General features: G+C 39.9%; 1 protein-coding gene across 4 annotated transcripts; it reads right to left on the bottom strand.

Annotated features, from left to right (window-relative positions):
* Window positions 1–392: 392 nt before the first annotated feature.
* Window positions 393–12,375, bottom strand: tmem51b (transmembrane protein 51b). 4 transcript variants are annotated; one of them, XM_047346350.1, is made up of 5 exons: window positions 12,251–12,375; window positions 12,070–12,118; window positions 8,175–8,357; window positions 5,267–5,471; window positions 393–2,095 (listed from the first exon to the last, which is right to left on the bottom strand). In XM_047346350.1, exons 3-5 carry the CDS (start codon window positions 8,341–8,343, stop codon window positions 1,654–1,656), a joined length of 816 nt encoding a protein of 271 aa, XP_047202306.1. In that variant the 5' UTR covers window positions 8,344–8,357; window positions 12,070–12,118; window positions 12,251–12,375; the 3' UTR covers window positions 393–1,653. The 4 variants fall into 4 exon arrangements, with proteins under 4 accessions (XP_047202306.1, XP_047202304.1, XP_047202305.1 ...); XM_047346348.1 differs by having other exon boundaries at window positions 8,175–8,360; window positions 12,251–12,374; XM_047346349.1 differs by having other exon boundaries at window positions 8,175–8,360; window positions 12,070–12,148; window positions 12,251–12,285.
* Window positions 12,376–18,170: the final 5,795 nt, after the last annotated feature.

The raw sequence follows: 18,170 nt of genomic DNA, 5'->3' as shown, positions 1-18,170 counted from the left end.
TATATTGACAATAAAACTATTAAAAGTGCCCTCAACAAATGTGGTCTTTATGAAAGAGTGGCATAAAGGAAGCCATAAGAAGTCCCATTTCCAGCTGACCGCAAGCCATGTAGAGGACATAGCAAACATGTGGAAAAAGCTGCTCTGGTCAGAGGAGACCAAAATTAAACTTTCTGGGAATCATGTGAAACAGCATAACACCAGAATAGCACACCATCCCCACAATGGTAAGTGGTGGTGGCAGCATCATCCTGTGGGAATGCTTCTCTTCTGCAGGAACAGGGTAGCAGGTCAGACTTGATGGAAAGATGGATGGAGCTACTAAACAATCTTAGAAGAAAACCTGTTAGAGTTCTTCAAGACTTCACAAAAACCTAAATCTGCTGCTGTAATTCTGTAAAAAAATATTTATTAAAACCGTATTTAATTATGCACCAATGTAACAAAATAGCAATTCTATGGATCAAGTCGCTCTTAAGCAAGATCGGAAAACCAAACAAATATTGGATGACTTATCTGTTAAAAAAAAAAAAACCTTTCAACCTTTTAAAGGAATGTCAATGATGAAAAAAAAAAAAAAAAACACAAATTAACCCCAAAAGTTTTATATAACAGTAATATTAAATTACAAAAATTAGATGCAGCTGTACACATTTCCTCAACTAACATTTGACCACTAGAGGGCGGTAAAGTAACTCATAATCTCAGGAGTGAAGAAAACCGAAAACAGTAAAATAATTTGAGGGACGAAAATCCCAAACTTTGAAAGTTAATTTTACTACCCTTAGTTTAAACAGAATTTCTCATTTAGACGTAAATACAGCTCTTACTCTACAGCAAATTATAAAAAATCATCTACAGTAAGTACAATATTTGTGCATAAAAAAGGAATCATCACACATCGTCAGTTAAATTCTGCAACACAAACTTACAGCATAACCTAAAGGAACAAAATGAAAAAAATTTATTCACCACCATTTTAAAATATTTAAATATATTTACAGATACATTAAAATTTACCATTCCTAAAAGACAAAGTAAATATCTCAACAACACCCATAAGTTAAGTAGTTTAAAACAATTTTTTTCTCTTAGTGTCTATATGAACGACAAAATTTAAACTAACTTCCTTTAGAAAACGAGTTCAAAAGTCATTGTAAAGCAAACTAAATCTGCATCTTCACTTTTATTTTGTCACAGTTTGTAAATCTCAAACCCAACAATTTAAATATCTGCTTGGTATTTAATTTCCCATTTTTCCCTCTGCACCGCAACATAGGTTTTCATTTTACACACTAAAACAAAATGTTATTGTTAAAGAAAGTAATTTTATTAGAATTATAAATTAAACTGAAATGTTATATTTTTGACTAAATTACACCAAAAAATGGTTATCATTGCTCAGATGCGTTAATGCATGATGAGAGAATTGATCAGCCAATCTGAAGCTTCATTGATAAAGAGGTCCACCAGAAGTATTCTCATATCCGGAGTGCGTCTGCCTCCATCATCCTGCTCAACTGGCACATCTACCTACTTCATGGTGCTCTTACAGGCTCTCAGAAATATTGCCACCAGTTCTCTAAAACCATTAGACATTTTCAGAGATTTTAATCAGCTATTGGCCATTTGGAGACCCACAAGGACGAGCTATTACTGCAATTCAGGCATCTTGTTCTCGTACTGTGGGGGCGGAGTGATGGGTTCAATGGTCACTGGGTTCTGTGTGGGGGTGCGGATCTGGAGGCGGAAGTCCTTTAGGTGGAGTTTGTCCGACTTTATCCGCCTTACTCTGAGAGGCTTCAGTAGACGGCTGGCCCGGCTGGCGCTGCGTGTTGGCAGGCTGTGCTGTGATGTGAGGCTGGAGGGCTCAGCATTGGGCTGAGCAGCAGCTGGTGTTTGGTCATCCACAGGGCTGTTCTGTGTGGAGTTTCTAGTGGGTTGTGATCCCTCATTTTCTACAGCCCCGATGATGTCTTCATAGGACGGTAGCTGTGAGGTGCTCTGCCTTAGGTTGCTCTGCCGGACGGGGTAATTGCCGCTGCCAACAACCTCCTCATAGCTGGGCACGTTATAAGCCTCTGGGTCGACAGTCCTGGAAAGGGATGCAATAGATCACCCTCAATCAGAAATCGTTATAAGAATAAACAGGTCAAGACCCTAAGCAAATATTACCCACAAATCATCTGGAGGAACAGTACTGTGTAAATGTATGTTTTCTTTTTATTTTGCCACCAAGGAGCCAGACCTTCTAGTAATCTTTTTAAGTGGTCTTTATCAACAGTTCTTTAGTCATTCTGGATGTCCTCTAAAATTTCCTGTTCAACTTCAGCTGTTTTATACATCATTTTCAGACTGTCGCTGAAGATTTTCAGAGGAATGTTTCACACGGACACTCTAGCAATGAACCTATTTTAAACAGGATTTTTAGATACCTTGACAACAGCTTCCAACAAAAGAAATACAAAGAAATACCAAACAAAATGCTGTTTGATAGATAAAATACAGTGTTTAGAAAGAAAGTGATTCCCAAATAGCTAAAATGTGGATATATTGCATTCAAACTAGAATACAGGTTTACAAAAGTTAGGAAATGAATGCGCTGGAAAACATTTAATGTACAACATCATGGGTTTGATTGTCATTAACTCAGGGCATTTATTTATGCATTTAAACTATACTTTTTTCAGGGTGGAACAATCATACTGCAAACGCGTCCATAGTTATTACAGGTTTATTCAAAAATAGGTTTGAAGTAAAGCAAAACTGAAAGTGAAACTGACAAACCCCTAAAAGCTCCTCTCTGATAATGATTAAACCTCAGAGCAGTTGACCAGACATGTAGGAACTCATAAATGCTTCTAACAGCTAATAAAGTGTTGCTAAATGTCAACAGGATTATTAGTTGTGGTTATGTTCCTTGTGGAAATGCTCAGCCATGCGCAGACTACTACCTTTACATTTTTAATAATATAAACTAATGCTTGGAGAGAACAACTACAATATTTTAACGAGAACAGAAAATTATAAAAATATCCTTTGAAATTCAATAAGACATTCAATACATGCAGGCTACAACAGGCAGTAGTACTGATCATTTTCTTGTCCGTATCGCCCAACTCTAATATAAACCGACTTTAACACCTATCAAATCTTTTTAATATAAAAAACTTCCTCTACGTTTGTTTACATTTTCTTCAAACAATTGTCAGAATGAACTAATTTAAAACCATATATTAAATCTTAGAGTCAGAAAACAAATGACTTGAAAACAATAAACATGGATCGACCACAATCAGTCTTCCCACAACTTTTCTAAGCAAATACTGTATGTGATTTTAAAATCTAGACTTTTCTGAATCAATGAAAAAGAAAGAAAGGCACAACTATATATGGTTTAAGGTAATGCCTCCATATCAGGCCCATTTTGAAGCCTGTTACTCTTTTTGCTACTAAGATCATATATGAAGGAAACGTGGGTGAGATCAATGGAAGTACACATACTGTAGGTAGGGAGGATAGATTGTCCTATCATTTAAGGGAAGCAACAATGTGAAGCCAATGGAAGAGGACAACACTGTCCATGACTCGGCCCCTACAAATGACAGGGAGTCAACAGCCAGACCACGTTGCATCCTCAACTGTTACGAGTATAAAGTTTTTCCTGATCTTTTTTAGATAATTAGTTCTAGTGAAGTCACTTTTTTCTTTGTGTCTGAGCCGAATGAAGATAACATTTGAATGTAGATGCTATCTAAGAACTTTAGTTTCCCTTCCAACCATGACATGTGTAGCATTTTCTGGAATGGACTATTTAGTGCCAAATGACAGATGCAAAAACTAACTGTGGACAAATTTGGAGTGATTGAGAGCTATAGTAGACGATGTCTTTAGATCAACCCCTCACAAGTAAAATACAAACTGATTATGTGGAGAATAGTGAGACTACACTTACTGCATTTCCTTCTAACAAAAAATATTCTAGTAACACAGTTGTTTTGAGATATGGGTGTGCTGGTGACCATGCACATCAAAGTAACAAGACTGGTCAGAAGAAGGACACAAATTACATCTACTTGAATGCTGCCCTAATTTTTGTGCTTTAATGATCGCTTGCTTTTCATAAGTGGTCTTTCAACACTGTGGTGAACTACTTAGAGCTTCTTAATCCTTCCATATAGTACCTTTTTGCTAGATCTCCAAGATACTGAATTTAGACCAACAGCTCTAAGTTTCTCTTCTTTGGATAAATCACCCAATAAATCCTCAATTTATGAAATCAAATTGTAGCTGGAGACTTTACTGCTTTTGCTTTTGTCTTGGGTGGCCTATGCACTGATGAATAGGTTGGGTACTACAGATGTAACGTCATCACTCTTCAGCAACTACTGGCTGTCTTGTGCTGATTTTTACTTTTTTATGCTTTTTTTATATATTTATCAATTTGTCATTAAAATAACTATTGTGAGCTACAAGCTTGAACAAAGTTGAAAATAAGGTAAATATAATCATATATTGTTAAAAAAAATATGATCATATATGGGCTGCATGGTGTCGCAATTGGTAGCACTGTTGCCTTGCAGCAAGATCATGGGTTCGAGTCCAGGCCGAGGGTCTTTCTGTATGGAGTTTGCATGTTCTCCTTGTGCCTGCGTGGGTTCTCTCGGGGTACTCCAGCTTCCTCCCACAGTCCAAAAACATGACTGTTAGGTTGATTGATTTCTATAAATTGTCCTTAGGCGCGAATGAGTGTGGGCATGGTTGTTTGTCTTGTGTGTCTGTGTTGCCCTGCGATGGACTGGCGACCTGTCCAGGGTGTACCCCGCCTCCTGCCCATAGACTGCTGGACATAGGCGCCAGCTTCCACGTGACCCACTATGGAAGAAGCGGTAGAAAATGACTGACTGAATATGATCATATATGCCTTTAAGGTTAGATTATTACACTGTATTGCAAGAATCATAAAAAGCTAAAATCTTTTACTTTTATTAAAATAGGTTCTTATTAGAATATATTTTTACAAAGCTGTATAACTAGGCATTGGCTTTGGTGGGCATTATGGTCTGTAATGACTTTTCCAGTTCTCAAATTAAAATTTTTTTGTGAATGCCAAAAGTAATCACAACTACCTGATCTACATTTGGGGCAGCAGGGAGTGCCAAAATCATAACATTTGGAAATCCTTAATTTACATACTCCACAGTTAAGTATATCAAGCATCTAATAAAACATATAAGTAAAGACAGAACAGGTAGTCGTCACTCACGGTGGTTCTTCTCCTGGAATGTGGTCCACAAGGGGGACTCCCTGTGTCTGGTTACTTTGGTTTTGAGCTCTCATCTTACTCCTCACACCCAGGCAAATAGACAACAGCAGAATGACTATCCCCACTCCGACTAGCATCATTGCCACTGATGAGGATTGTATTTGGCCTTTGTTCTGTCCGTTGTTGTTTGAAGAAGTGGAGTTGCCTGATGAGGGTGGAGAATCAGAATCAGCTTTGTTTGCAGAGTTTGTGAACACAAACAAGGGATGTGGCTTCCTTTCCAATTGCTCTCAATGAGCTTTTTTTCAAGAAAATATAAAGGGAAATAAAAAATTTTTTTGTAAATATGTATATACATACAGGTTTTTTTTTCTTTTTTTTTTTACAGAAAACAAGGACATGGTTGAATTGTGCAAATATGCATGGCATCAATCTGGGCACTCTGACTGTTAAGTGTTCATCAGAGAAACAGCCTGGGAAAAGAAATTATATTAGCTTTTTCCTGACCTGTACAAGTCCTGGATGGAGGGGAGATCAAAAATGGTACTCCTCTCAACAGACCTAATTGGTCATTTTAGTTTGGACCTGTCCTGATTTGTGGATGAGCCAAACCACATAGAGGTGGACATGCAGGGCACATGATGAATAATGGCATTGTAGAAGATGACCAGCAGCTCCTGTGGCAGGTTGTACTCTTAAGTTTCTGCAGAAGGTACTGTAAAGTCTCTGCTGGGCCTTCTTTCAAACAATGTCTATGTGTGAGAACCGGCTCAGGTCACAAGACAGGGTGGTTCCTAGGAACCGGAAGTGATCCTCAGTAGACACGATGTTGTTTAGGATGCTGAGGAGAGGCAGTGTGGGGGACCTTCACCGGAAATTCAACATCATCTCCACAGTCTTGAGCAGATTAAACTCCAGGTGGTACTGACCACACCAGTGGACCAGCCGATCCACCTCCTTTCTGTATCAGACTCGTCACTGTCCTGAATCAGACCAATGACAGTGGTGTCATCTGCAAACTTCAAGAGTTTCACAGACTGGTCCGCTGAGATGCAACCATTTGTATACAAGGAATAGAGGAATGGGGAGAGAACACAATCCTGGGGGGCGGCGGTGTTGATGGTTCTTTTGCGGGAGAAAATGCTCCCCAGCCTCACCTGTTGCTGTCGGTCAGTCAAGAAGCTGGTGATCCATTGACAGGCTCACCATTGTGAGCTGGGTGAGCCTCTGGTGGAGGATGTCTGGGTTGATGGTGTTGCAGGCTGAGCTGAAGTCGACAAACAGAGTTCTTGCGTACGTCCCTGGGTGGTTGAGGCACTGCAGTATGAAGTGTAGATCAAGACTGACCGCATCATCTGCCAACCTGTTTGTCCAGTAAGCAATCTGCAGAGATCCAGCAGGGGGCCTGTTAAGTCCTTCAAATTCTTCAACACCAGATGCTCAAAGGATTTTGTGACTATAGCACTCAGTGCAGACTTTCAGGCATGAGAGGGAGACATTGTCATGTCCTGAAGCGCTCTTAATGATTTGACGTTGAAAAAGCCTATTTCCATCTTCCTCCAAGATCTTAAAAAGAGTCAGGGGGTCTGAGGAGAGGAGGGTGGTCGGTACATGGAGCTTTTGTGTTTGAATGCGATGTGGAGGAGTAGGTAGGAGGTGTGAACGACGGCTTTCTCTCCTTGGTGGGTTTCATCTGCTTGTCCTGACTGTCCTGACTGATGTAAGCCTCCTCCTTGTTCCTATACAGCTTCTTCAAATTTAAAGAGAACCATGGTTTATTGTTGTTGTATGTGCGAACATCTTGGTCTGCACACACGTTCTCTTAAAAACTGATGTATGATATCACAGCATTTGTGAATCGGTTTAAATTAGAGGCTGAAGCTTAAAAAACACTCCAATAAGTGCTTTCAAGCAGGCCTGTAACATCAGTTTTGACTCATCAGTCCACCAAACGGTCCTAACCACAGGTTTGGAAGTTTTTAGATTCTGCCTGTAGTCTGGATTGAGGTGAAGCAGATAGTGATCAGAAAGTCTCAAAGCAGCCTTGGTGAAAGCACGAAATGCATCTTTTAAAGCGGTTTAGCAATGGTCCAGTGTGTTTTCATCACTGGTTTGACACTTAATATGTTGTCTGTATTTTGGAAGTTAATTGGAGTGGATTGCGCTGTGAAAATTCCAGAACTATGATGAAAGAGTATAGGTGTTTTTTCTCGAAGAGCTGTTTTTCAGCCTCTGATGTGCAGGTATGTGGTGGGACCTTAACATCAACCAGAACAAACGAGGAGAACTCCTTCGCTGAATAAAAGGGTTTACAAGTTTATAAAAAAATAACTCCAGGTGATGCCTACATGTCTTCTGCAACACTGTGACAACAGTACACCAATCTTTGTTTATAGAAAAGCATATTTCACCTTTCTCCTTTTCCCCACTCACAACAACCGTCCATGCGCTGTGTGGAGTGCGCTCACTCAGCCAGGTTTCAGTGAAACAGAGGACGGCAGATCTGCAGAAGTCTGAGTTTTTAAGAGTTGATAAGTAGCAGTTTGTCCATTTTGTTAGCCAGGCAGCAGACATTAGCCAGATGGATTGAGGGCAAGGGTGGGAAAGGGTGAGCAGTATCCGCATTGCCAAAGCTTTACGAGCATGCCTGGCCGTTTACCTTATCTGCGTCTCTGGTAAATCCAAAAGAGAGCCGCTGTGCCACCAACAAAGATCTCAGTAAAGTTTGCGTCAATGACGAATGGAGAAAAAAAACGCCTAGAGATGAGTTCCCTTCTAGTGTAAGCGACCACAGAATGGTGGCAGAGAGCAGAATTAATACAAAAAAACACACAAAAACCAAAGTACAAGAGAGCGAAGTGCCAAGGTTGCCACCTGCAGCACCATTTTGGAAAGTGTATTGAAGTACCTGAGAGAGCATCGTTGGGTATTACAGTCCAAACTATCATGACAGTCCCAAGGGCAACGAGTCCCACTCCCAGGGCACACAGGGCATAGTGGGCACCTGATCCTCTGGATCCAGAGGTGGCTCTGTTGGAACGATTGTTGGCCCCACATATACTTGGACTGGAACACATACCGGCAGGACAAACTGCTGCAGAAAACACAAAGTTGTTTCAAAGAAACTGAACATAATTCTTTCTACAATTCTATCTTATTATCCAGATAAAGTGCTTTAAAATGAGTGTGGTATTTTATTGGGCAAATAAGTCCTGATTATTCTTGAAAGTGGGTTTTCTCCCACAGTAAAGCAAATTTGATTGAGTGCAATAGTTGGCATGTTCTTAAAAGCAGGAATGGCGTTCAGACGACTGCATTTTTAAGGAGTGAGTGTGCATGAGAACAATCTGGGGTGTGTGAGAGAAAATGGAAGTTCATTGTTGGCAGAGCATGTCAGAACATGAAAAAACACAAGCCTGAGAGACAATATCATGGAGAGGAGTGACACGTAAAGAATAGTGACACACTAGTTTTCGGTTCTGTCAGGTGATCACATCTAGAAGCAAAACTGCAACACCTAGGTCTATATTTTTCAGGATTATTTTTTCAGCTTTCTAGCAAAGTACAATTTTGAAGAAAACCTATTTAAATAAAAACGGGAAAATAATATATCTAATGTATATATAAAAATAATTATGATTAACATCTATCACAAAATATATTTCAATAAACTGGACAATTACCAAATGGTTAATTTTAGTAATTCAATTCAAAAAGTAAAATTCATTTTATGTAGATTCCTTCAACACAGAGTAATTGTTTATTTCTATTAATTTCCTTTGACTTAAGCCACTACTGAACCAAGTACAATGTCAGAACTGTCTTAAGTGGGCTAAGAAAAGGACTGGACTGGTGCTCAGTGGTCCAAGGTGGTCTTTTCTGATGAAAGTAAATTCAGAATTTTATTGGTAAATCAAAGTCCCAGAGTCTGGAGGAAGGGTGTTGGTCCACTGTGGGTTTTCTTTAAGTCCATAGTCAACTGAAGAACAAGCTTTATGGAGATGCTGATTTCATCTTACAGCAGGACTTGACACTTGCTCACACTGCCAAAACTACAAACCATAGTACCACTGTGCTGGACTGGCCAGCAAATTCACCTGACCTCAACTCCATAGAGAATCTACGGACTATTGTCAAGACGAAGATGAGAGACATCAGACCCAATAATGCAGACGAGCTGAAAACCGGCTTCCTTAAAACCTGAACAGAGCCACAGGCTGATCGCCTAAAGACAATGTCGCATTGATGCAATAATTCATGCAAAAGGAGCCCTGACCAAGTTTTTTTTTTTTCTCTCTCTCTCTCTCTATATATAGCCTGGTAGCCAGTCTTCATTGATTGCACATTGCACCAGTAAGAGCAGAGTGTGAAGGTTCAATTAGCAGGGTAAGAGCACAGTTTTGCTCAAAATACTGAAATGCACACAACATTATGGGTGACATACCAGAGTTCAAAAGAGGACAAATAGTTGTTGCACGTCTTGCTGGCGCATCTGTGACCAAGACAGCAAGTCTTTGTGATGTATCAAGAGCCACGGTATCCAGGGTAATGTCAGCATACCACCAAGAAGGACGAACCACATCCAACAGGATTAACTGTGGACGCGAGAGGAAGCTGTCTGAAAGGGATGTTCAGGTGCTAAACCGGATTGTATCCAAAAAACATAAAACCAGGGCTGCCCAAATCACGGCAGAATTAAATGTGCACCTCAACTCTCCTGTTTCCACCAGAACTGTCCGTCAGGAGCTCCACAGGGTCGATATACACGGCCGGGCAGCTATAGCCAAACCTTTGGTCACTCATGCCAATGCCAAACGTCGGTTTCAATGGTGCAAGGAGTGCAAATCTTGGGCTGTGGACAATTTGAAACATGTATTGTTCTCTGATGCGTCCACCTTTACTGTTTTCCCCACATCCGGGAGAGTTACGGTGTGGAGAAGCCCCAAAGAAGCGTACCACCCAGATCTATCTATAAATCTATAGATATATATATATATATATATATATATATATATATATATATATATATATATATGGTTGCAAAAAACCAACAGAATAAAAAACAAAAGCAAATGCGCTTCTTGTAAGTAATGGAGAGCAATTAACCGATGATAGAATTTAGACAGAAAGTGAGCAGCGCTGGTACCTGGTGGTACCTTCTGGTACCTGCTGCGAAGCTAGAGAGGAGATAGCAGCACAACAGAGAACTTCTCCACAAATGGGGAATGTTGTAGATGAACATTTAGGCTTAGGTTACTGACATCATGATGTACAATACAGCAAATACTTATTCATCTCATTTACATCTTCCTTCTATGTATGTAGTGCTTAGATTATTGTACAGTTTAGTTTAGTACATGTATTTTTTCCAATTTTTCCATATTTGTTTTTTGAAAGCATTTTACAGTCTGTAAATATTTAAATAATTCTGTACCATATTGTTTGTAATATTGTTCACTGTTTATTCATGGTAATTTATTATTGTTTCTATTATTTATTTATCCTTCCTAATATTACCTTTCTAGAGTTGCACCTTTAATCTGTCCTGCTGCTGAAACTATGTAATTTCATCCTCGGGGAATGATAAACTTAATCTTATGTCTATATTAATAATTGTATGATTGTTATAAAAGTTTATGTGTTTATTTACTCGACTATTAAGGGGGCGGATCCCTGCATGGTTGAGAGAGTAGCATTTTGTTAATTTGCTGTTGTTAATTGTTCGGGGGAATATCTCTCGTTTCTCTCTGTGTTTCAGCCATCTTCTCTGCTTACGACACTCTTAGGCTCAATAAAAGTCCTCCTCGCTGCTCTCAACATTTCCTCAAGTCAGGACTCTCCAAAATGTAAACATTACTGCCAGTCAGGAGAAACATGTTAAAAGATTAATTTACCTAAATCTGTCAGGGGTATGATAAATGTTGGATTTGACTGTAGTTAGTTATAAACAGGCAATAAAAAACAGACACCTTATGGATAAAAAAGCCAAAATGTAAAAAAGGTCAGACAACAGCAAATAATGCCCAATAAGATATGCGGCTTAAATCAAATTATTCAGAAATTAAAAAATTAAAAGGTAAAAGAAGACCTGTGTTTTTGCAGAACATATATGCTTGAGGACTTTGTCTTTTGTATAAAAAGTAATAGATAAATGCAATTTACCTGACAAATGTGCCTTATGTTTTACAATGACTCAATCATTTCATTGGGAAACTCATTCCTTAAGTCACAGGTACTGAGGTTCCCTACATGTTAATAAATAAAAACACTTGATTTTTGTTTTTGTTAACCATTATTCATCCATAACAATGCGCATTATAAAAGACATTTGGTTTACTTCCAGCTGCCAAACAGAAGCAGCCCATCTTTGTCCCGTTTCATCCACCAGTTCCTGGTTGTTTGTCCTAGGCCTCTTTGACAGCGTGCATGGGCGTGACCTGTTTGACATCTGTAAAATTTCCAGCCTTTCAAAAAATAAACTATCAATGCTGCAACAGGGTTTTAGCTCAATTTCTGCTTATTAGGGTAAAACAAATCAACATCTCTTCACTAATAAGACGTTAAAGGTGCGGAGAGGTAGAGGGTACAAATGATCTGTGTCCCTCAGCAAAGTCTGCGGCTGCTCCTTTCATTTTTGTAAAGTAGGACACCTGTTCCACCTAATCAGACAGTCTCAGGGACATCTCAGATTCTACTGAGAAAAATCTATTTGAACGACTCTACCACGCGTGGACGTTTACAACATGAGCGGAGTCCAAAACATGTCCTGGTTTTATTCTGTCAAGGTCTAGAAGAGGCCTTACCTTTTCACCGCTCACTGCCCAACGACTTCCCTCTTCATCGGGAAGTTACCTGAATCCCGCAGGTGTTTTACAGGAAGACCCAATCACAAAGAGAAAAGGAAAAAAAACAAAAAAAACATAAACGCCGCCACTCAGACCCACTTGTTGTGTTTGTTTGATAAGATTCCTGATGAATATATACCTGTAGAGTTTCCCTTTGCAGGAACAAACGTAGTTGGCAGGAACTTTGATCAAGTTGCAGCCGCAGTGAAGCCTCCCTTCTGCCTGTTGTAAAATCAGACCAGCGCTCTTCTTCGTGGTCCTAGTGCTACTCAAGTTAACGTCCAGGTTAAGGGTTAACAAAAATGTTAGATATAGGTAACCTAACTCTCACATATTAGAAATTGTCTATTTAATGTGTCAGTCAGTCATTTTCTACCGCTTATTCCATAGTGGGTCGCGGGGAAGCTGGTGCCTATCTCCAGCAGTCTATGGGCGAGAGGCGGGGTACACCCTGGACAGGTCGCCAGTCCATCGCAGGGCAACACAAACAACCATGCACACACTCATTCATACACCTAAGGGCAATTTAGAGTGACCAATTAACCTAACAGGCATGTCTTTGGACTGTGGGAGGAAGCCTATTTAATGTGTATATTATATTAATATGGTTCTGCTCATTGGTGGACTTTGATATAAATATGGCTCCCCACCCAGGGCAGCAAGGCATCAGGTTGCCAAGAGAACTCGCAAAAAGAAAGAAAACAAAAGACAAGAAGTTCAACCTCAGAACCAAAGCCTGGGATATTTTACCTACTTGCATGTTCAGTCTTTTGGGAATGGGCCCCCAGCCTGGGTTGTCCAGGGTAAACATTGTAATAAAATATTACTGTACATTGCAGGTGGCTGAGTTAGTGTCTGATTCACAACTTCAGATTCAGGCTAAACATAAAAGTGCTGGTTTTGTGTGTTTTTAGGTAGTTTTGGCAACATTTAATAATCTTTATAATCTGTAAATTTTTAGACTGGTCATTTTTGAACTGGATAGCACATTTTTAAAATCTAGTTCTTTTGTAAAACCTTTGTTTTACTTATATAAAACACAAAAAATAGCCTTTTCAATGTTTTATTGGCCCTTAGAGTCATAATTGCTTTAGAGAAGTATGAGAAAGCACAAAATATAGACTAGTCATACTTGAACTAGATTATTCTAGTAGATTATTCATTTTGCAGAGTGGGCTTCATAAGGAGAGAGGCTATGAGTTTGGTTGTGGAAAAAGAGGGATTTACCCAGGGCATCACTCATGCAAGAACTCTTCTGGTTCTGATCCATGTTTGGGGCTAATGGATTCTGAAGAAATAAAAAAAATATGATCCCTGATCAGACTAAAATATCAGCACCTGCCTCCTAGATATTATTTATTGAAGCCACATACCCAAGTTTCCTTAAAGTAAACCATGAGTAAAATGTAGAAAAAAACTTAATTAATGGAAAAAAAAAATGTTCAGGAAAACAAAGTCTGAGCAAACATAATACCAAATAGTGAAAAGTTAATAAATTGTTTCCCCTTCTACTCTTTACAGTTGAGGATTTTATTTAAAGTGGTGTTTTAATGATTGTTAATGCCTTACCTACTATAAATATCCTCCTTAGCATCTTCACGTTGTTAAAATAAACAAACAGAATTGGGCAAAGACATAAGAATTGTGCCATGCCAGAACAAGTCCAAGCTTAAATATCCCACTGTGGTTCATGTGAAAACTCAAAGTATACTCTTTAACTCACCACCTCTTTTGCAGAAGATAGTTTTTGACCTAAAAGTCTATGGCTATTTACAACAAACACCACATTGGGCTGGGGTCCATAGCAGTGACCTTCTCCTGTGAAACCAAAAACAGACCAAGTAAGACAAATACTACAGAGGCCTGGACAAGCCTTACTAAAATAGGGGAGGTTAGAGAACCTGTTTGTTTAAAACCAGCTTCTGTACCTGCCCTGGGAAACCAGATAATTTTGACTCAAACAAAGAAAAAGTAGTTCGGGATTAGATCTGAGCCACAATATAAAAATGTATTTTCACAAAAATTTTAAAACAACTTTTCATTTAGCCAATCATCAAGTTTTGCAGCTCTTGGTTTTGAATTTAGACTTTCAATGACCAGGGAAAAACATTCACCAATATATAAACAGAAAAGAAAAACACTGACTGAACTCTATTTCAATAGACACTTTAGATTGAACTAAAAACCAGCTGAGTTACAAATGAGGCCATTCTGCGTCATCTCTAACCACTAAAGCAAGATAATGGACAAATGTTGGGTTCAGGGTTTCAACTGCAGCCCATAAACCATTGGGTGACAAAATTACCCAAGTCTACATACACTCACTTAATTAGGTACGCCTGTTCAACTGCCTGTTAATTCGGCATATGGCAGAAATTCAGTGGATTTAGGGACCTAGGTACGACTTGCTAAAATTCATCGGTTGAAGTTGAACTTGTAGGTACCAGATGGGCTGGTCAGAGCATTTAAACTGATAAAGCTCTCGGTTTTACAGAGAAGGGTCTGAAGTAGCTGAAATAACGGCTGGATACATTCAAGGTATGCAGGATACCCTTTATATAGGCACAACTCATCGAATCTTTGTATCAACGGACAGATTTTGAGGATCGTATTTGCCAATTAAGCCCTCGAGTATTGTAGCTGACCATGCCCATGACTTTATGAGCATTGTGTACCCATCTTCTGATGGCTACTTCCTGTGGGGAGATCAAAGATCAAATCCTCTTAAACTGGTCAACTAAACCTGTACTCACATGACTTCCACAGCCACCAGTTCTCAATCCAACAGTGCACCTTCGGGATGTGGTGGCAATGGGGATTCAAATCCCAGACGTACGATCGACAAATCTACACGGACAATGTCTGCTATCACGTCAACATGGACAAAAATCTCTGAGAAATGTTTGTGATTCTTTGTTGAACTATGCCACCAACACCTGAACCAGTTCTAAAGGGAAAAGAGGGTCCATCCAAAAGTGTAACAAATAAAGTGGCAAGTAAAGGTAGTCTTTGGATGTGGAATTGGATTTTTATGGGTAACTTTGATCAACCATTGAAATTCTTTACCCAGGTGCAGTAACAGAAAGAGCTAAAACATCTAGCCTAGATTATACTTTAGATATTAATTCAGCATAAAGCCTTCTCAAATGTTTTATTTGCTGTATCTTTAAAGCTTTATTTTTAAGTAACATGAATTTCAAAGTGACTCTTTGTGATGTGGGATTTATAAAAACGTCCCTTTCATATATTTGAAAAACATAAATAAAAAAGCATAATGGACAACTGTGTCCATCTGAAAAACGATGTGCACATGCACATTTTCATCCATCCATCCATTTTTTATACCACTTTATCTGTGCAGGGTCACAGGGGGGCTTGGTCCTATCTCCAGTAGTCATTGGGCGAGAGGTGGGGTACCCTCTGGACAGGTCGCCAGTCCATCACAGAGCAACACAGAGACACATCTGAACAAAAAAACCACAGTCTCATACCTAAGGGCAATTTTAGAGAAATCAACCTAACAGTAATGATTTTAGACTGTCGGAGGAAGCTGGAGTACCTGGAGAGAACCCACGAAGAGAACATGCAAACTTCAAGCAAAAAAGACCCCAGGTCGGTATTCAAACCCAGGACCTTTATGCTGCGAGGCAACAGTGCTACCAACTATGCCGCCATGCACCTAACACATTTTCATATTATCATAACTTTATACGTAGAGTAAACATGTCTTGAGAAATTTTTTTCTGGCTCAGGTTCTTTTACAAATGTTTATGCATTTATCTTAAAAAAAAAAACAGTGGTAGGCTTAAACAGTGTACGTTATAACTCCATCCTAAATGTTGGCTTGAACATATGAAAACATGGAAAGCTGTTGAGAGTTGGAGGATACTGTTATAGTCATAGTTCACGTCATGTTAATCTATGTGTAAAAGGCAACACAATGTTCCTTTTATTTCACTGAACAGGCTTGAACAAGTCCTTTCTGTGATGCCCAAAATTTGGCAGCTAAACCTGTTCTGTACCACATGAGGTGATTTGGACACACGCAAAACCGCTCTGGGGCCTGAAAACATCTCATATTTTTATAAATATACAACTACCATCCAACAACTTGACTGATTTATTAATAAAGCAGTAGTGTCGCCTTTTTTAAGCATGTAAAGAACATTCAGGTTTATTCCTTATAACCATTATAACTAAACAATCAACTGTGAATTTTATCAGATGTTGGGACCACAGCCATGGGTTACAAAATGAAAGGCTAGTACGAACTTTTCTGGAACTTTCAAAATAAATCGCATTAACCTACTTCCAGCACAGCCAGAAACAGGGAATAACAGCGGACTTCCCGTGACGTCACTGTCCGAACAAAAATCCCGCTTTTGCAACAAACTGACCTCTTCCACGCAGGTCCCCAGCGGAACTGGACGGTGGGACACAACGCGCTAATGTCTCTTTGCTGGCAAACAGACATAACTGTCGGGGTCTGTGAGTTTACTGTGTGCTTGTGTTGCCTACTATTTACTCTGCTTGGTCACTATATGGTGTTGGAGCTCACAGAGGCAGAGGGGACAGGTGCTTCGAATTTCACCTGATTACCTGAAGGTGCATTTAGACTGGAAGCTGCCAGCACTTTGACGCCTGAGTATTAGCCACCAGTGGTAACAGATTCTCGCCAAACTCTAGCTCTAGTTTTGCTTTCTTGTTTCTTCTTGTGCGCTGAGTAATTTTAGTGTGTCCTCCTCCTCAGATTGTTCCAGACTTGGTTGAGTTCAAGCGGGTCTCCTGATTCTTCTTAAAGACTGTGTCCCGACTTCTGGATAAGAATTCAAGACTCCACTAAATTCCTCTGGATCAAGTTCAAGCTGGCAGCTTCCTGGCTCTTTGACCACCTGGATCAAATCATAAGTGAACCCTGTCCCCCCTCCAACAAACTCTCACGCAGGTACCTCCAACCTGGGCTCCACACCATCAATCCACTCTTTGTGATCAGAGCTCCTAAGGATCTACCTTCGCAGAACTTCTCCTGCGTTGTGCTCTCCGACCCCACATCTCTCATCCTTCTGGCGGTCCATCTCCTTCCCCAGTAAGCCTTAGTCTAACCAAGATTACAAAACTGTTTATTTCCTCTGGTCTCACCCTTTTCTCATCTTTTGTGCAGTTGGAGAATTACCGGTCTCAGATCCCTAACCCATTTCACTCCCGTGAAAATAAATCTTTTAAACATACTGTTTTTTCTCCTGTGTGTTTTTCTGCATGTGGGTTAGATCTATAACAAACATTGACAATAACTCTTCAAACTGGATCCAAGAGTGTCATACGATCCCGCGATCATATGCACTAAGTTAAGTAGGAATGAATTGCTGTTTGTGTACCCGGTATTCATTCATGAACGGGGGTAATAAAGGTACAAGTGTTGCTTGACTTTTCTCTCTGAGGTCTACAGAAGCAAACTGTGTTCTAGAGAGTTCCCAGCAAAGACCCTGTCTCTACAACGCCGAGTGGAGCAGTTTTTCCCGGTCTGAAGGAAGAACAACGGGACCGCATCACTGTAGCTACAGCAGTAACGTGCAGTTTGGCTGGCTGGCAGAACAAGCTGCCCCACCCCACAGCTGAGGAGGTTAGCAAGTTAACCCTTTGTTCACTGTGGATGCTTTCTCCAACTTCGTCACCCCGGACAACTTTTCCTCAGCACGGTTCACGTACAGGGGTTGGACAATGAAACTGAAACACCTGTCATTTTAGTGTGGGAGGTTTCATGGCTAAATTGGACCAGCCTGGTAGCCAGTCTTCATTGATTGCACATTGCACCAGTAAGAGCAGAGTGTGAAGGTTTAATTAGCAGGGTAAGAGCACAGTTTTGCTCAAAATATTGAAGTGCACACAACATTATGGGTGACATACCAGAGTTCAAAAGAGGACAAATTGTTGGTGCACGTCTTGCTGGCGCATCTGTGACCAAGACAGCAAGTCTTTGTGATGTATCAAGAGCCACGGTATCCAGGGTAATGTCAGCATACCACCAAGAAGGACGAACCACATCCAACAGGATTAACTGT

Source organism: Girardinichthys multiradiatus, chromosome 20 (assembly GCF_021462225.1).
Source record: "Girardinichthys multiradiatus isolate DD_20200921_A chromosome 20, DD_fGirMul_XY1, whole genome shotgun sequence".
NCBI classification, from domain to species: Eukaryota; Metazoa; Chordata; class Actinopteri; order Cyprinodontiformes; family Goodeidae; genus Girardinichthys; species Girardinichthys multiradiatus.
The sequence above is the reverse complement of the archived record's forward strand: the minus strand, read 5'-3'. Positions and strand labels throughout refer to the sequence as shown.

Bases quoted from the DNA above. Each gene is read 5' to 3' on its own strand.
- tmem51b (XM_047346350.1), bottom strand. From the start codon at position 8,343: ATGTGTTCCAGTCCAAGTATATGTGGGGCCAACAATCGTTCCAACAGA. The intron at 5,472-8,174 runs GTACTTCAATAC...CACCCTCATCAG, and splicing joins ACCCAACGATGCTCTCTCAG to GCAACTCCACTTCTTCAAAC. The intron at 2,096-5,266 runs GTGAGTGACGAC...ATCCCTTTCCAG, and splicing joins ATTCCAGGAGAAGAACCACC to GACTGTCGACCCAGAGGCTT.